The sequence below is a fragment of the Equus przewalskii genome, chromosome 1 (assembly GCF_037783145.1).
Source record: "Equus przewalskii isolate Varuska chromosome 1, EquPr2, whole genome shotgun sequence".
NCBI lineage: Eukaryota > Metazoa > Chordata > Mammalia > Perissodactyla > Equidae > Equus > Equus przewalskii.
This window is the reverse complement of record NC_091831.1, coordinates 80,071,869-80,091,284: the sequence shown is the minus strand read 5'-3', so window position 1 is coordinate 80,091,284 and position 19,416 is coordinate 80,071,869. Positions and strand designations below refer to the sequence as shown.

At 45.8% G+C, this 19,416-nt stretch overlaps 1 protein-coding gene across 2 annotated transcripts in view; it reads left to right on the top strand.

Annotated features, from left to right (window-relative positions):
- The first annotated feature begins 7,343 nt into the window (after positions 1-7,343).
- TRIM67 (tripartite motif containing 67) overlaps positions 7,344-19,416 on the top strand; it is a 53,913-nt gene continuing 41,840 nt past the window's right edge. For both annotated transcript variants that reach the window (XM_070615080.1, XM_070615086.1), the window contains exon 1: positions 7,344-9,298. In XM_070615080.1, the coding sequence (XP_070471181.1) occupies positions 8,255-9,298 (1,044 nt within the window). In that variant the 5' untranslated portion in view covers positions 7,344-8,254. The remainder of the gene's footprint in view (positions 9,299-19,416) is intronic.

Here is a 19,416-nt window from a genome sequence, read left to right as displayed (position 1 = left end):
GGAGTGGTGGTTACCATAGGGGAAGGGTGGAGGGGGGAGGGCAAAAGCAGGGATTAGGCACACATGTGTGATGATGGACTATAATTAGTTTTTGGGTGGCGAATGTGATGTAATCTACACAGAATTTGAAATATATTGTGATGTACATCTGAAAGCTATATAATGTTATAATCCAATGTTATTGCAATAAAAATAAAAAATAAGTTTTCCTTTTTAAAAAAATAATAATTAAAAAAAACCCTCTTATTCTCTATTTTTAGCAAGTCCATTACTTCTATGTTTTTGTGTTGCTTTTTTGTTTTGCTCTATGATATCTGCCTCAGATATTAAGTTCCTTTGGAGCAGAAATTTTATTTTTCCCAGATGCTACACCCATTTCCTGATAGATTGGTTCTGATAGCTCTCCCATCTTCCCTTTTCACTCACTCTAGAAATATGGCTCACTTTCCCCAGTAAACTCAAATACAGTGCAATAGCCCAGCCAGAATAATCTACTTGCAGTTCACTAATTTACTGATATCTTTTTAGAGTCAACCATATGATACGTGTTGGGGGGCAGAAAAGTAAAAGGGTAGTAATACCTACTGTGTGTTGAATACTACATACCGCCTACTTTTCTAAGTGTTTTGTATGTGTTATTTCACCAAGTTGTCCCAGCTCTTTGAAGTATAAACCGATTATCTCCATTTTACAGCTGAGGAACCTGACTCTGAGAGGTTAAGCATCTTACCAGAATTTTCCCAGCTGGAGCCAAGATTCCACCCCATGCAGTCCAGCTCCAAAGCTCTTAACCCTCCTAACCTACCATCCTGCCTCGGAACCCAGGAGGTTTGTCAAATTTCTGCCAAAACACAAGGGATCTTTAGGTAGAAATACGTCAAATACGATGGATGTTAAGAAACTATAGCCCACTTAGCGTGTAGTGACTTCCCTATCATAAAGTAATGCTTTGAGCTAGTAAATTGGATACTGACATGGTTTTGAGCACTTTGCCATAGAGAAGATGCCCTGCCTGGTGGTCTATGTGTTCTTTCCCCTTGGTGGTATATCCTTGCTGGGAAGATGGGTGAAGAAAACTATCAGAGTTTGAAAGCACTTCCACAGAATATTCCACAACCTTTTCTCTGATCTCTCTTATTCCCACCAAGTAACCAACTTGTTATCCCTTGTATAGCACTTTACAGTTTACAGACCTCGGGGGTTTGTTTTAATATGGGATGCTGTGGGACTTATAGGCACTACCAAGTACATTATAACATCCCATTGATTTCCTGTCTAAGAGAATATGGAGTGGAGAGAATAAGGACATCATGGTTCTGCTGTGGTCAGGGAGAGGAAACAGGGAGCCCAACAAAAGAAGTCAATGGTCTGTTAGAGGTGGTGGTTAGGATGAGAGCAAAGACAGAGGTGAAGCTTAACAGACTGAAAAAGTCAAGCTGTGGGTAGAAAACAGCATCCAGGAATGAAAAGAGCAAAACCGACAAATAGTCGGGGCCAGAATCCAATAGAAACAGATTGAGAGCAGAAAAATGTCAACATCCCGAAAGAGATGATAAGTATCCAACTAAACAAGGGCATGGCCTTAATTATTTGAATAGGCAGATGGGTTAACCTGATCTTACCTTCCTGAACTCCTTTCTGAACGCTTATCTTTTCTGAAAGGGAAATAAGGGTATCATAATGATGTCATAAGGGTAGAGGGGTGTTTTATGGAACCCACAGGCAGGAGTGTAGCTGTGATTCAGAAACATGCAAGGTTGTGGGACCCTTAGCCAGCCCTCTCCTCTCTCTCTGTATTTCTGCTTTATTCTTCATTCTCTGTTTCTTTTGCTTTTTCTAGGACCAAAGCAGTTCTTTAACTTTGGTGTTAGAGGCCCATCCAGATTCTTTCTCTGGATCCAATTCTACATTTCAGGAAGGAATTCTGGTTGGCCTAGCCTGGTCAGGTGCCCATCTTTAGACTAAATAATAGTGCCTAGGTTTGGGATCAAGTTGTACTAGCATGGCTGATGAGATCCTACCATGTGGGTTAGGGCCCGTCCTTCAGTTTCATCATCTTGCAGGCCAGTCTGTGTTGCTGTAAGGATCAGGTTATGTAATCTATACGAAAGGGTGCCATGAAAATGTGAAGAGCTATTACAATTCTCATAGCGAAATTTCTAACCATAGGGAAGTGTTTGAGGCCCAAATTGCTTTTGTAGTAATAATATTAGTTTCCATGCATTAGGAAGATACCCTACGATACAAAGAGTCTTATAAATTGGAATCAATTTGCTTCATCCAAGATTTGACTCTAAACCCTTTTACTTGCAAAAGATGCAAAGAGAGAAGGGCAAGCTTTCCAAGACCAGGTCTCCTGATCTGTAGAGAAGAGTCTCAGAATTAAAGGGGGGGAAGTCCTTACATGGTATTCAAGTTAAAACAGAAGATTGTTAAGCACCAATCAAGGATGTTTAAAGGGGAAAGTGGCTGGATTGTGAGATTCCTCTACAGAATCTGTCTCCTAGAAAAGAAGCCCATTGTATACCCTGGAGAGGATGCTTTATGTCGCTAGTGATAACGACTCCTCATTAACTTTGCCACAAAGAAGGTTTGGTGCTCTGTGCATAGAGGTGGATGTGGCTGCTTTCTTCTAGTTAAATGCAAGCTACTTTAGACCATACGGTTTCTGGGCTGAAGATTTTTATTATATTCCCTGAATCCTCCTACACTGGAAAAACCAAAGGAACGAAAACGTTACTTAAAAGAAAAATATCATAAGCTATCATTAAAAAATTTGTTTCAGAGATTCTTATACTTGAGACTACAGCATCTCTTTTTAGCTGATAAAGCCTTAAATTCCACTCTACTTCATCTTGAAATTCAAAGGACAAAGCAGATTGATTGTTTTACTTGTAATTTGCTGTGTTAGCCTGAGTAAATTACTTAACTTATTTGTGCTCTTTTGGGAGGAAAGGTAACATTATCCTGCCTCTTGAGTGTTTCTGGGACACTTGAGCATAAAAACCATTCTGGAGCGCAAAGTAACTCTTGGCAAAGCGTTTTTCTCTGTCTTGATGACAGTGCATTGTGGAATTTTAATTACTAATGTACTGTTCAGATGTGTGCACATGCTTCTCCTTTAAAAGAAAAAAGGCCATGGAAAATGGAGTAACTAGGATGACACTAGAGGGACTTGTGCTCATGAGCAGAAATTAAATACGAGGCCATCTTTCTGAGACCCATAAGTAGTTTAGAACAGAGATGGAGAGGATCAAGGGAGAGGGAACCAAGCAGGAATAATAAGGCTAAAAACTAAGAAGATCAAGAGTAAGTAAAGAATGTTATGTGAAGACACGTGAGCGCATGCGTACACCCACACAACAAAGAACAAAACAAAATAACCTATTTGAACCTGGGAATTAAAAGGAGAAAGTTTCCATGTGGAAACTGAAGGCTTCTGCAGGATAAATAAATTATTTCCACCAGAGCTATGCTTTTCAGGGCAGGTTATGAGGATGGATCTTCATGCCTACGGCCAGTTAATTGGTCCACAAAGATGGATAATTCGGTATGAGCCAGCCACTGGCCAATCTTTGAGGAGTTTCTTGTCTAGAGGAGAGAGATACATAAACAAAAATGATAGGTGATGATAGAGCTACAGAGGAATAATACAGGGTACTTCCAGGAATACATTAAAGGTGCACCCAACCTGGAGGGTGCAGGTAGCATGGGAAGGCAGAGAGAATTGCGTGTTCAATAGCCCTGGGTGATGACAGAGAGCACAGCAAGTCTGCTTTCCTGAGCTTCCCCTCTACTATTCACCAGTAACTCAAAGCTGGGAGGGAAGTTCCCACTGGCAACCGTGGCTTAAAGGAAAATGCTTTGAACTCAAAATCAGACCACTTCGAGGTCCACCATTACAAACTGCAAGACCTTGAGTTTTCTCATCTTAGTTTCTTTGCCTGTGAAATAAAAATAATAAAATATTTGGGGCTGGCCCCGTGGCCGAGTGGTTAAGTTCGCGCGCTCTGCTGCAGGCGGCCCAGTGTTTCGTTGGTTCGAATCTTGGGCGCGGACATGGCACTGCTCATCAAACCACGCTGAGGCAGCGTCCCATATGCCACAACTAGAAGGACCCACAACGAAGAATATACAACTATGTACTGGGGGCTTTGGGGAGAAAAAGGAAAAAATAAAATCTTTAAAAAAAAAAAAAATTTCCATGATTCCGAGTGATTGTAAGATGCACCATAGATTTAATAAGGAATTTTCAAGGTAAGGGTGGGGAGAGGAGAAGTATCTGTCAATTGTAGTATACTTCCTGATTTCAGCAACATTAAAATGTAAAAATACATACATCACAAAATTGAGGAAATGTGGCAATGTGTACTTCTGAGGGTCATTGTGAGGATTAAATGAGATTATACATAAGAATGTAATTTCACACTGTGTTATGGACTGAATGTTCATGTCCCCTCCCCCAATTCATATTGAAATCCTAGCCCCCAATGTGATGGAACTGGCAGGGGCGGGGGCTTTGGCATGTAATTAGGTCATGAGGATGGAGCCCTCATGAGTGGGATTAGTGCCCTTATAAGAATAGACAAGAGAGCTTGCTCTCCCCTGCCCCTCTCCATGTAAGGACACAATGACAAGGCAGCCATGCGCAAAGGAGGAAGTTGCCCTCAGCAGACACCAGATCTGCCAATGCCTTGATCATAAACTTCCCAGCTTCTAGAACCATAAGAAGTGAATTCTGTTGTTTAAGCCACCCAGTCTATGATATTTTTGTTACAGCAGCCTGAACAGACTAGGACACACTGTCAAGTTCTGCAATGCAAATATTATTACTTGCCTCACCCTCTGCACGGCCCAGACTTTAACAGTATGCTAGTGACTTGAAAAAGGGAAGATTTCATTTAATCTTGGGATTGAATTTTTTCATGAGAGTCATTTTTATTAAGTGGGATAGGTCATACTTAACAACCAATATACAAAGCCTTTTAGAACCAAAAGAAAAGCCGAAGTTCAATGAATTCTATCCTTAAATTTTAAAATAGAAAAAAACTGAAGATCAAACGAATAAAATGACTTTTCTATGTACATATGGTTCATGGCACAGTTGGACAGAAAGAGGACTTTTTATAGACGATCTTGACAATTGTTAGTAATTATGGGTATATACACAAAATATTGAAGCCGGCTGTGCAACCTCAGCTTATACAAAGCAGCTGTCGGATGCCAAGCCCCCAAATGAGCGATGCTTTAGCAGCAGTGCAGTACAAGGCTAAGCTGATTTAGGCCATGGGATTGGGTGGTGGGGATGGAGGGCATATGAGAAATGCATGTGTGGAATTCTGTGTTAGCTGAGCTTCCCTCCAACGGGAAACAAAATCAAGCTCAGCCTGAGTGACAGAGTTCCTGGAATTGTAGGTGTAGGTCCTTCTGTACAGGGAAAGATTTACATATCCCTCCAGGTTGCGCCCCAACTCCCACCCCAAGCAGCTTATCTTGCTCTGAAAATGACAAAGCAGAGTGGATCTCAGACATATGACCGTTGGTGGGGGGCAAGCCTGTTCACAGTAGAACCATAAGAGGTTATTACTTTCTTTGTAGTCACCAGGAGGCTGGGCTGGGCTGGGGTGAGTGATGACACTGGTAGAAGCACAAGGAACACACCTTTAAGTGCCTTCAGTCACAGACCTAACTATCTCCACGCTCCAGCATTTCTGATATGGCCCTGTAGCAACTTTCCTGAAAGCTTATCAAAGCATTGCAGGCAGGATCCAGCTCATTGTGGCTTTATCCATAGAAGGCGGATTAGGACAGGGTTGTCACCATCTCCCACCTGGGGATACTGATGCTTGGTTAAATAATTGCTCTAAGCTCCCTGTAGCTGAAGGGAAGTATAGTCAGGTCTCCAACTCTGTGTGGTGCTCTATCTGGCACTAGGTTGGTCTGCTCTTCAACCTTAGACAAACTGGAAGCAGGCTACTCAACAGTGGGCAGGACTGAACTGAGGAGTCATAGGATTTTAAAGCAGGACGTAGGATTTGCCATCTGTATTTACTTCATTTAGTTCTCACACGTAAGTATTACAATACTCCTTTGACAGAAGCAGGATCAGAGACTAGGAAAGCACAAGCAAACTGCTTAGAATGGGGCGACTGGTCAGCAAAGGAGCCAAGATTCCCACCCGGAGTCCTGACCCCCAAAGTTCTGGGCCGTCCTGACTACTGAGAGGAGTGCACGGCCGCGCCCCTCCCCAAGCGGCCCACTCGCGGGCGGTCCCTATCTTTTAGGCACCAAGCCATAACCAGGGCTGCCGCTTTCTCCTGCCGTGACCCGCCAGCCGGCGCCGCTCCCTCCCCGGTGACTGACAGACGCTGGGGCTCCACGCCTTGCGCGGCCGCGCCTCTTTGTCTTTGTTTGGAGTACGAACTGGAGAACCTGAGAACAGAGGGAGGCGCGACTTCAATATTCATGCCGCTTTCAGACAAACGATTTCCTAATTTGCGTCTATTTCACGCCAGCGTGAAACTTCCGTACGCAGAGCCCTTCCTCGGCCTATCCCCACCCACCGCGCCCTCCGCCTCCCGCCACCGTCCCTTCCCTCGGCGGCGGAGAGAGAAGAGCCGAGCAGAAGAAACAGCCGGGCAACGGGTGGGAGGCTGTTCCCGCAGCTCGTGGCTGGTCTTGCAGAACGTGAAGATTTCCCCATTCATAAAACCAACATCCCTGCTCGCTGACTTCCTTCCCGCGCCACACCGCCCATCCGCAGTCGGGTTGGGCTGGGTCCGGGGTGCCCGGTTCCGAGGGGTAAGGGGCCCAAAGTGGCACGTTCCCACTTTATAAATCCCATCTCTTGCCCTCACTCAGTTTGCATAGACGACTGACATCGACCGCGGATGAGCATTCTTGGTTGAAAAGAAGAGACAAAATGGCTTGTGCTTCAATCCATAAATAAAACCTCACCCTTTGACTTCAGGCTGTCCGACATTTTGTGACTTGCATTTTTTGCTCTCTCATAGATTTAGAAAGTGACTGTCAAACCATGCTACCTATGCATTTGTAAACAACCGGCTTTTAGGTCCCTGTTTTTACGTTTTTATGGTGGTGAGTGGGGGCAGGGAGTGGGCAGGGGTGATGATGGCAGGGGCGGGGTGGGGCAGGGCATTGTACTAATTCAAGACGCAATCTCCGTCCAAATAATAGATTGTTATTAACAAAGATCCTCTCTGCGAAACCTTTTAAATTGCCCCTTGACTCCCCTGGCAGCAAGAGACGAGCCCTTATTCGCTGAGCTGACGTCTCCTCTCTCCCCGCCCCCAGCTACTCTGCTCTGGAAATTACAACTCCTCAGCGCGCCGCGCCGGGAGGAGGCGGCGGCGGCGGGAAGGAGGCGGGGAGGGGATTCCCGAGCCAGCGGGGAGCTCGCCCTCCGCCCGCCGGTTGCAGCGTCGCGCGGCCAAGGTCAGGGGCGCCGCAGGAGCTGCAGCTGCGAACCAGAGAAGCAGGTCAATCCTGGCCGTGGGGAGAAAGCCCCAGGGCGCCTTTGGCCCGCAGCAGCAGCAACCGCCGCCAGGGAAGGAGGCGAGCGAAGGTCTTCGGGCCGGCCGGGCCTCGCCGAGATAGTCGCGGGCGCAGCAACCGGGCGGGTGGCGGCCCGTAGGTCCCAGCTCCAGGAGCTGGGGCTCCACCCTCGGCTCCCGGGCGCTGTCCGCCGCCTCGTGGTGCTGAACCCAGACCCACGGCCAAACGGCCTGCTCACCTGCCTTCTCACCTGCCGATCGTCCCGATTAGGGGCGGGGCAGGAGCAAAAGGGGGCCCTTGGACAGCTGCCCACTGGAGCCGAGGGGTTGAAACTGGAGAGCTAGCGAACCGCAGCCCGGCCGCTGGTCCTGATGTGGAGAGGAGACGCGCGCTGCGGCCGGCGGCGGCGCTAGTGCTGATTCATCACCTAGAGCGCCTCGCAGGCCACCGCCAGGGCAGCCGACCGGCTCCGGACTCTGGCCGCAAGTTGAAGCCGCTAGTGCAGGAGCCTCGCAGGCAGGAGGTGAGGACCCCCTCCCTTCTCTTGCCCCCAATCGTCTTAGGGCGGGTGGCCCCAGGACAGAGAGAGGGGCGTGCCCCCGGGCTGTGAAGTAGTCATGCTTGTGTGATGCCCCCGCCTCCAGTCTCACTGGTGCTAACCAAGCTTGTTCTCCGCCGGTCTCCGGAACTTGGGCCATTCCATCCCTCGCCCTGAGCATCTCGACCTGCCGGCGCCGTGATGGAGGAGGAGCTGAAGTGCCCCGTGTGCGGCTCCCTCTTTCGGGAGCCGATCATCTTGCCCTGTTCCCACAATGTCTGCCTGCCTTGCGCTCGTACCATCGCGGTGCAGACCCCAGACGGTGAGCAGCACCTGCCCCAGCCACTCCTGCACTCTCGGGGCTCGGGTCTGCCCACGGGTGCCGCCCCCGCGCCCCCTCTGGACCATGATCCGGCGCCTGGCCAGGCCTGCAGCGGCGGGGGCGCGAGCGCAGCTGGCGGCCTGGGCGGCGGTGCGGGAGGTGGCGGGGACCACGCGGACAAGCTGAGCTTGTACAGTGAGACAGACAGCGGTTATGGCTCCTACACCCCGAGCCTCAAGTCCCCCAACGGGGTTCGCGTGCTACCCATGGTGCCCGCGCCGCCCGGCTCCTCGGCCGCCGCGGCCCGAGGTGCCGCCTGCTCCTCGTTGTCTTCGTCCTCTTCAAGCTCCATCACGTGCCCGCAGTGCCACCGTAGCGCCTCCCTGGACCACCGCGGGCTGCGCGGCTTCCAGCGCAACCGGCTGCTCGAGGCCATCGTGCAGCGGTACCAGCAGGGCCGCGGGGCGGTGCAGGGGGCGTCCGCAGCCGCGGCGGTGGCCATCTGCCAGTTATGTGACCGCACTCCGCCCGAGCCGGCTGCCACGCTCTGCGAGCAGTGCGACGTGCTCTACTGTACTGCCTGCCAGCTCAAGTGCCATCCATCCCGAGGACCCTTCGCTAAGCATCGCTTGGTGCAGCCACCACCGCCGCCGGCGCCCACCGAGGCCGCCTCTGCGTCCCCAGGCGCAGCCCAGGGCGGCCCCAGCGGAGGCGGCAGCTGCAAGAGCCCGGGGGGCACCGGGGCCGGAGCTGCTGGGGGTAGCGCGGGCCGCAAGTTCCCTACGTGCCCCGAACACGAAATGGAGAACTACAGCATGTACTGCGTGAGTTGCCGAACCCCGGTGTGCTATCTGTGCCTGGAGGAGGGCCGACACGGCAAGCACGAAGTGAAGCCGCTGGGGGCCATGTGGAAACAGCACAAGGTAAGCGCCCGCTGGGCAGGGCGCCGGGGGCACGGGTGCAAAGAAGGTGCGAGGAGAAGGGTTCTGACCTCTTCCCTGGGGAGCTGGCAGAGAGCTGGCTAGAGTATCAAGCAGGAATTACCTCATTCATTCTTTCATTCATTCATTCCCTCATCAGTCACTTGACAAACACTTAGATGAACTCCAGGTCCTCTGAGCTGGGTATTGGGGATGGAAGGGCATGGGAAGATGACATGCTAGTTCCCCTCCCCCCTGAGATTTTATGATTCCACACAAGGGGCAGAAGCAGGGCTCTTTCACTCCCAAAGTTAACTGACACATTACCTTGATGGCTCCTCCAGATTTAAGGCATCCAGGGTCCTCTGCCTCCCTCTAAAAAGAGGGGGTTTTTTTTGTTTTTAAGTGCAAGTGTTATAACTGCCTGCAGGCAAATGTCTGATGGCTTCCCATGTTTGGTCAGTCTTCTCTGAAGGCAGAAGGATTCTATCCCAGCCCTCAGTGAAAGATTACACTATTTCTTCCAGAGCAGAACTTCCATCAGCTTCCAGGGAAAAAATTCTCCTACTCTCTCAACTAGTCTCCCTCACTTTCTACCCCTAGAATGCCTCTCAGCCTAGAAAGAAGATATAATTCCTCATGGACCTTATTTGAGAATTTGGGCATGTGCCCTTTTGAGAAGGGAGCACGATTTCCCCCCAGAGACCTTCTCTTGCTGGGACTCTGCCACTCTGGTAGTGGAAGTGTGGTGGGGTGGCAGAGTAAGCTCTTAGTGAGACCACCAGGCACAATTTCATCTGCAGACAGTCACAAGCCTTCTTCCTCAGGGACTTGCCTGAGGGTGCCACTCCCAAGTGGGGGTGGAACAGCCTCTAGAGGCAACTCGCATGAACTCTCGGCTGCCCATGTGTCCTCTGTCTGACACTGGGAGAAAAAGAGGAGTCTTCAAAATTGGGTCAGGTTCTCGATCAGGCCCCAAGGCAAGAGTGGGGTCAGTTCTTCTCATGAACATTCACCTTAATTTTCTGTCCAAAGCTGAGCAACTGGACTCACTGGCACTCAAGGTCAATCAGTCAGGCCTGACAGAGTTAGAGTCCCTGGTTCGAGGACCCAACTGCATCTGCAAATTTGCACACCTATCATTCAGTGTCCTCTTTCCAGTAAACTCACCCTGCAAAGAGGCAGGAGGTCTCCACATCACCCAACAGGAAATCTGTATTCTGATTGAGGAGGAAAGATACAGGAAAAGAAAGCAATTTGCTGTGCTTGTCTTGTATCATCCAGCTGGAAATGGACAAAAAGGGGAGCACGGATGAGAGGAGAAGAGACTAAGCATTCCATTATAGATTTATTACATATAGTTACTATATAATTTCATCTGCTACAATGTGCATGTTATTATTTTAACATTTGCGAATAAAGAATTAGAAAAGAAAACAAATGGGGATCACTTTAGAAATTCACTTTGGCGAAGGAAATCTGCATAATATGTCAGAAGAAGTGTGAAGTGGGACCTGGAGTCAAATCCCTAATTCTAGAGCAGTGGTTCTCATTTGGGGACAATTTCGCTCCAATGTCTGGGGACATTTTTGGTTGTCATGCCTAGGGAGTACTACTGGCATCTAGTGAATAGAGGCCAAGGAGGCTGCAGTGCATGAGACAACCCCCCCAAACAATTATCCACTCCCAAATATCAACAGTGCCTCTGCGGATAAACCCTGCTGTACTGTTACACAGACACGGCTCCAAATCTGAGGGCTTGTAATTCACTCGCTGTAAGCATTCAGGTATAATTTTGAACCCACTGAATGGTAATATCTAACTCAGATAATTGTTGTTAGGAGTGAGTATAATACTGTATTTTAAGCCTCTAGCACAGTACTGGACTCACAGTAACCAATATATGTTCTTTATTATTTTTATAGTCCTAATACTTAAGACCACTAGACTGGCAGAAAACTACAGAGCAGCGGCAAATAGGGCTTATTTGTCCTCAATGACTTGGTTATCCGGAGGAAACATGAGCTGGTAACTTTTGGTGTTATTTATGTTGAGTCCTAAAATAACTTTGAGCTAAATGAGAATGTTTGTCTTAAGTTAGTGATCAGTCATACGATGTTTTGTTGCATATTGCGCACAGTAATTGTAGCTGCCTTGCTTATTTCATCTTTCCACTGAAGAGATATCATTTTACACATAATCTTTTGCAAAGAGGCTGTGATCAGTTACGAAGACAAGAGGTACAGATTCACATTCAGAGTTCACGAGCTGCTAAATTTCACAGCCTAGAAGGCTGGATCTAATTCTGGGTGTTGCCACCTAAATCTTTAGACGATGAAAAGTGGAAACCAAAATGAGTAGGGATAAGAGTTTGCAATCTTAAAAGAGATTAAGTGTCTTAGCAGGAAAAGTGAGTTGGATAATGAGCTATGGTTTCAAGAACCTAGATCATGCTGGGAAAATCATCCTTGACCTGGTGTCAACAGCAGTTTGATAACACATCTATCCTCAACCAAAAATGCAAGGTTATGAGGAAATACGGAAAGCACATGTGATATTTGCTCAATAGAGTGAGACAGTTGTCTGTGGGAAACACAACTATGTAGAATCGAGTGTCTCAATTTTATATTTAGTGCCACTGCTTCAGGGAACTAAGATGTCTTCCTAAATTCAGAAGGAATGCTCTGACATACTTTTGCGAAAACCTGTTTTCAAGAGTGAACAGAAGTTCTGCTGTTCTCTTTCAGCAGCTGCTATTTTTCTACAGAAAGGGAAATTATTGACTGCTTCTTATGAGCATCTCAACTAGGGGCTGAAGATCAAAAGAAAAGATAGGCAAGGGAGCCCTGGTCTAGTGTTGGTCTTTCTATGTGGGCAGGCGTCTAGACCATCACTGTGAGCTGTGAGGGTGGCTACTTTTGCAAGATAAACTAGAACACTCAACTTCGCACTCCCATCATGGCAGTTAAGTGCTTTAGTAAAACTTAAAGTCTCTGGCTTTTGTTGTTGTTGTTGTTGTCTAAGAATCTTAGAAGCCGAGACAAAGCCGTGTTGCACTATGAGAACCAGCCCAGGGACGGGAGCGATTCCCTCACATTCCTTTGACTGGAGACGCCTTCATCAAAGCCCTGCTTTCAGTCCTCTCTCTTGTGGCTGGAGTTTGCCATCTGATGAGTGGTTCTTAGGTAAAGGGACATATAAGTGACGCTGAACTCTATTTTAAAACAAGATCGATTATCACCTCTTAAAAACAGTGTAAAAACTTTAGATCTTGGCTAAACAGGTCTCTAGATGATTCTCCCGGCAGAGGATTAATTATTTCAAAGAACTTCTGATGTGAGGAAACTATACGCTGTATAAGATAGGACAGGGAAGCGAAGCTTTCCACAAAAGCTTTTGTCTTTTTGCCTTTGATTATGGAATTCTGATTTCCCTGAAGCCAGGGAAAAGGGTCACTGTGGGCCATTTCTCTTCCCTGGTGTGACATGTCACAGAATGTCGACAACGTCTATAACTCCTGTTGGATGCAGATAGTTGACCCTGAATTAAAATGGGTAGAAGTTGATTCCTGAAATGAGGTATGGGATGCTGGATAAGCCTTTCTTTAGAAGTCTTTTGAGAACCCTGCAAAACAGAGTATTAAAACAAAATCTCCTTGATAGCCCAGGATTACTGTCTCCAGTGAGTCAGCACTTTGGCAGAGCAAAGGAGACAGTGAGGCTTGGAAATCTCAGGAAAAACGAGACTTCGGGTTACTCCCCTGTCTTGAGGCTCTGCTGGTCCCACCTTATTTTGTAACAAAGATAAGGAAGGACTTTTAGCCTATAAACCCTCAGAAGAAAGACTTCCTTTATCCATTCGTCCCTTGATGGGCACCTAAGTTGCTTCCAAGTCTTGGCTATTGTGTATAACGCTGCAGTGAACATAGGGGTGCAAGTATCTTTATGCCTTTGCGTTTTCAAGTTCTTTGGATAAATACCATACACGATGGACTACTACTCAGCCACAAGAAATGATGAAATCCGGCCATTTGTGACAACATGGATGGACCGTGAGGGTATTCTCCTGAGTGAAATAAGTCAGAGGGAGAAAGTCAAATACCATATGATCTCACTCATAAGTAGAAGATAAAAACAACAACAAACCAACACATGGCATTGGAGATTGGATTGGTGGTTACCATAGGGGAAGGAGGTAGCGGGGAGGGCAAAAGGGGTGATTAGGCTCACATGTGGGGGGATGGACTATAATTAGTTTTTGGGTGGTGAACATGATATAATCTACACAGAATTCGAAATATATTATGACGTACATCCAAAAATAAATTAATTTAAAAAAATAAACAGATCCTGAAATGAGGGGGGGGAAAAAAAAAGAAAGACTTCCTCCATTCAAAGAGATATCACATAAATGACAAAGGCAGAATGTGTAATCATAGCTGTACTGTGGTATACCTATTTGAAAATTTGCAGCACTTTATAACACAAGTGATAAATGCTCATTGTTAGGAATTAAAATTAAAGATGTAGAAATTAAATATCATCCCCAAATTCCAATTTGCAGAGACAAATATTTCTAACACTTTAGAGTTTTTTCTTCTAGATTTCTATTGTACATTTATTTTGTAACGGTCTTTTTTCTTTAATAATACAATATAAATATCTTTCCTGCCAGTTGATGTACATAATTTTTGATGGCTGCATGCCGTTCCATCATAAGGATTTATTATTTTGTTTGCTCAACACCTAATGCTGCGCTGTAGGTCGTTTTCAGTCTTTTGCTGTTATAAACATTTTTCTAGTTAGATCTATGCTTATACTCTTAGTTGTTGCCTTAGGTTAAATTTCTAAACATAGAGTTGCTATATCAGGAGACATCTGGCTTTAAGACATCTGATTAATTTCCATAAAGTTTATACTTATTTTTTCTCCCAACAGCAAAATTATGTAAATAATAAAAAAATTCATGTAGACAGGGTCCATGGGAGGAAACAATAAGGCGTATTGTCTTGTTTCTGCTAATTATTGTTTGCTGTTTTCATTACATTGCTGTTAGAACTATTTTTAAAAAGAGGATCACAAGTATCTAGATTTTTATATTTTTAGCTACTAGTTAGTTAGGGACTTGCCTTCCATCGATGATTGGTTTGATCTGCACAGCTATTGCCCAAGTATCCCCTCTTGATTTTAAGGTCCGTGAAAAGACCAAGCTGTCAGGGCCCACCTAAGGCACTTTTGGGTGGGTTTGGGTGGGGAAAAAGAGAGTTAGGCAAAGAGACGTGCTAGGCAGAAACTTTCTGAGAGGCCTGAAGTCTACAACCGTGTGCCTGATTGCCACACACTGGCTGCTGATTCTAAGCCGAGTTTACTGAACTGCAATCTGCCAGGGCCCTCAGAGCATGTGGCACAGAAATATGCACAATCTGAGTGAAATCCTGGATTTAAGAGAAGTTGAATCTTTCACCAACTCTGAAGTTCTGGAAAGTGAGGTGCATAGGCTGGCTAAGAACCAAGAGCTAATCTGCTTAGACCCCGGGGGACATGAGCTGACTCACATCGCTAGAGGCTGCACATCTTTTCTAACCATCCTCCACATTAACATTGCCACTATCTCCAAAGCCACCTGGGCTATAGCCCTGCCTCAAGCTTGGATTTAGTTCCAAGCAGGTCAGTAGTTCCGGAGCAATCTTTGGAGAGAATCCCTGAGTTACAACCTTTGAAACACCTGCTTCCCTCATCATTCCACACATCTGGAAAACAAAGAGTGGGTTTGACAGAAGGTAAGAATCCACAGACTTGAATTGCTTTTATCTTCTCTTTGAAGACTATTTATAGAGATATAAATTTTGAATTGAGGAAGACCTTAAAGATTGTGAAAAGACAACCTCCCATTACTACTGATGAATATATTTCAAACTGTATGCTGTGATGGTCTCTCTATGGCTGAGGTATTATATTTCCAGCCTGCATTGGGAGGTCCTTTACGTGGGTAGACATTCATGGTGATGAGACCCTCCCTGTGGATGTTAACAACATAGTGTGTTCAAGAGGGGAGGACTCTCTTAGTGTCTGAGATAGACTAGGTAAAGGGTGTACAAACTGTGGCCCACCATCTGTTTTTGTAAATAAAGTTTTATTGAAACACAGCCATGCTCATTGTTTACGTATGACCTGTGGCTGATTTGGGGTACAGTTGCTTTTGGAAGAGTTGAGTAGTTGCAACAGAGATCTGTGGCCTGCAAAGCCAAAAATATTTACCATCTGGTCCTGCATAGGAAAAAATGTGCTGACCTCTAGACTAGGACATTGTGACTCAAAGTGTGGCCTGCTGACCAGAAGCAGCAGCTCCCAGGAGCTTTTTGGAAATGCACAATCTTGAGATCCTCCATAGTCCTACAGTCTCAGGATTTGAATTGTAGCAAGAGCCCTCGTTGATTTGTGTGTACAATAAAGTTTGAGAAACCGTGACGGGAATGCTTTTGGGGCCCCAGGGCACTGGGCCCTTCATTCTGACTGTCCAAGTCGTCTGAGAAGTAGTGCCCCCACGGGCCCGAAGCTGATACTCAGTAAGCGGACTCTAGGGGGCCTGGGGAGAGGTTTGAACCAGAGAGTCTTACTTAATTGCTCTGGGCACCAAACAGAATCTGTAGGTTCAGCAAATCCTGGGTGCTGGGAGACAATATGGTGCTCAAAGATCCCCCTGGGCCGGAGACAGGCAGGCATCTCTGAGGGCGGAGGTACGTGCAAAGCTGTATGACTCCTCCTGGGCAGAGGGAGCATCTTAGGAGTGTCCTGGGCTAACAAGTGTCTCGGGAGAAGGGAATTCCAGACAAACGCTCTTGGCTGCTTTCCTGGGATTGAGCAGCAAAGTATTTACTGTTTGTATCAGTGGATTTCCTTTTGGTTTGTGTCTTAGTTGTTCAATAAAGAAGCAAAGAGAATGCTTTGCTCACTCTTCAGCCGGTTTTGAAGGACCTGCCCAGGGAGGGGTGCAGGTTGTAACTATCAAAACTGTGGAACCTAAAGGAGCAGGAGAGAATCCAGGCAGACCTTGGGAGGGGCTCTTGCGAATTCACTCCTCCCGGCTTGGAATTTCCTCTTGCAAAGCAAAAACTCTGTGGGATTTTTTGTTTTTCCTTTCTAGGACAGGCTGTTTCCTAACAGAGATCATAAATTGCAGCTTCCTCATTTTGCATGTGAGGAACCAGAGGTGAAGGGACTTGCTGCAGTTGCATGGCATGTTATGAATGATTTTGTAAAGAGATGAGCCTTTAAATATCCTCCTTGTACATTTTGATTAACTATAAAAATGTAACAGAATGCTATGTCTGTATCTGAACAAAAACAAATATGTGTAGCATCACCTGAAGAGTAATTATGAATGGAAGAAATAAAGGGTTAGCTGACAGCTACTCTAAAAAGTGGGGACAGGGTGGGGGCACCATGCCTCTCTCATTCAACTGTAATAGGGCAGCAGAAAATAGAAATAAAAGGGCAAGGGGGAGATAAAGCATCCTGTGGAGAACAAATAGGATAAAAGAGTTTGAAGGCTGAAGGAAATCTAAGAGATCAAATAGCACTGCCTCTTCATTTTCCAAGTGGCCACAGAGGGGAGAAGTGGTTTGGTGGGAAGAGAGAGTAAGGAAAGATCCACAAGGAACAGAGACAGGTGAGGTGGGGCTGGTGAGCTCAAGTGTGGAGGGGTCTAAATGACAGATATATCAGTCAGGAATATCTATACATGCCAGCAGGTGCTGGGCCTTGGTCACATGTCTTTTGAAAAATCTATCCAGACAGTACATCATTTACAAAAATTAGATCAAGTTTGGGTTAGGAAATTTAGGCGAATATTTGTACTTATCCAATCTCCCAATCCTTGTTTATAGTTTGATTCTGGGTAATATCTACAAAACCAGGAAACTAATAAAATGTGAATAATCAGAAATGACAGGCCTCTTCAAATGGAGAACTGTGGCTTAGCATCACTCCATAAAGTATGTGTTGCCACATGGTTGGTTTATCTAGCAGCTGAGCTGTGTACCCAAACAACTAGAAGTAATATCTAGTACTTACCTTAGATAACTTAAAAGCTGATGATGCCTCTTGACCATTAAGTCCTTTTTCTGAGCTGATGCCTCTAATGAGTATTTATTTTTCCATTCACTCAATTACTTATTTAATCAACAAGTAAATCTTGAATGTCTATATCATACAGCTGCCATTCTAAGCACTGAGGCCACAGAAGGATGTGTTCTCTTCCCTCAACGAGCATAAATCTACTCATAAGAGAAAGAAAATCAACAAGCGCACAAACAAATAAATTGGATAATTTCTGAGAGTGATAAGTACTAAGATGGAAGTAAAACAATATGATAAAAAGTACTTGGGCAGACTTCTTTGGGGAGAGGATTGAAAAGCAAGACTTGAAGACTGGATGAGAAATAATCAGCTCTGCACTGTTCTGAAGACAACTCGTTTCATAAGGAAAGCAAGAACCAAGAACCAGAGATGGAAGACACCCAACGTGTGTGAAGGACAGAAGTGGGCCAGTGTGTTTGGAGTGTAATGAAAAAGATGAATAAATGGCAGGGGCAGAGAGATAGGCAGGTTCTGGAGAACACGGGCCTTGGAAGGCAGGGAATATGTTGGATTTTACTGTAAATGCAATGGAGATGGCTAGAGGGCTTTATGCTGGGGAGTAACATTTTTTAAAAGATCATTCTGACTGCTGTTTGGAAAATGTGTGGTAACGGGTCAAAAGTGAGGCAAGTGGGGCTGGCTCCGTGGCTGAGTGGTTAAGTTCGTGCGCTCCGCTATGGCAGCCCAGGGTTCAGATCCTGGGAGCGGACATGGCACCACTTGTCAGGCCACGTTGAGGTGGTGTCCCACATCCCACAACTAGAAGCACCTGCAACTAAGATATACAGCTGTGTACGGGGGGGTTTGGGGAGATAAAACAGAAAAAAAAAAAAAGATTGGCAACAGTTGTTAGCTCAGGTGCCAATCCTTAAAAAAAAAAGAAGAAGAAGAAGATTGGCAACAGTTGTTAGCCCAGGTGCCAATCTTAAAGAAAAAAAAAAGTGAGGCAAGAAAACCAATTAGAGGGTACTAGAGTCATTTAGGTTATAAATATGGGGAATTGAATTAGGAGCAAGGCAGCAGAGATGGAAAGAAGTTTATGCAGTCATACCCTGCTTGGGGTTCTCTGAGCATCTTGGACTTGTAGTTTGATGTCTTTTATTATTTTTGGAGAAGTCTCATCTATTATTGCTCCAGATAATACCTTTGCTCTTTTCTCTCTCTCTGTCTCTCACCCTTCTGGAATTCCAATTACACGTATGTTAGATTGTTTGATATTGTCCCACAGTTCTTGAGTGTTCTGTTCTTTTTTCTTTAATCATTCTTCTTGTCTCTTTGTGTTATAATTTCTGTAATTTCTATTGACCTCTCTTCAAGTTCACTGATTCTTTCCTAGGTTATGTCAGGTCAACTGACTGCTCCCTTTCCAGCTTTCCTCTGCATCTTCTCAGTTGTCCTGCTCCCTCCTCAGCAGTAGGAACCCTTGAATGGTCTGGACCTGTGATTGTTTTCTGCATCTCCCCCAGTAACATAAGGTTTTTTCCTTTCCCCTTCTTTCAGCCACATGGGGTTGCTTGGGGTGGTCAGGGAGAGTGACTGGACTTATTGCTTGTCTCCAGTGGCTTAAGGTTTTTGTTCTGGAGAGGACAAGGGTCCCAGTGGGCTTTGTGCTTTCCTGCAGTGGATGTCATGTCCCTTCTTCAAGCCAATTTCTGGGGTACAAATGTTTCCCTTTGTTAATTTAATAGACACTTTAGATTGTGTAACTAGTCAGGTTTTACTTTTCTCTCTGGTTGCTAAAATGCTTAAAGCCAAACATGCGGTGCATGCATAATAGATGTAATTGTTATAAATTCTGAGCCTTATTTCTGGCTCCATTTTATGTCCCTATCCTTGTTTTTCTTTCTTTTAAGTTATTCATTCTTGAATTCTGTAGACCCTGGCAACCTTTTTAAATAAAGAGATTAGTAAACAAGCAAGCAAGTCACCTGCTTGAATAAAACCAAAGAGAACAAGAAACATCTGGAAAATCACATTAAGATA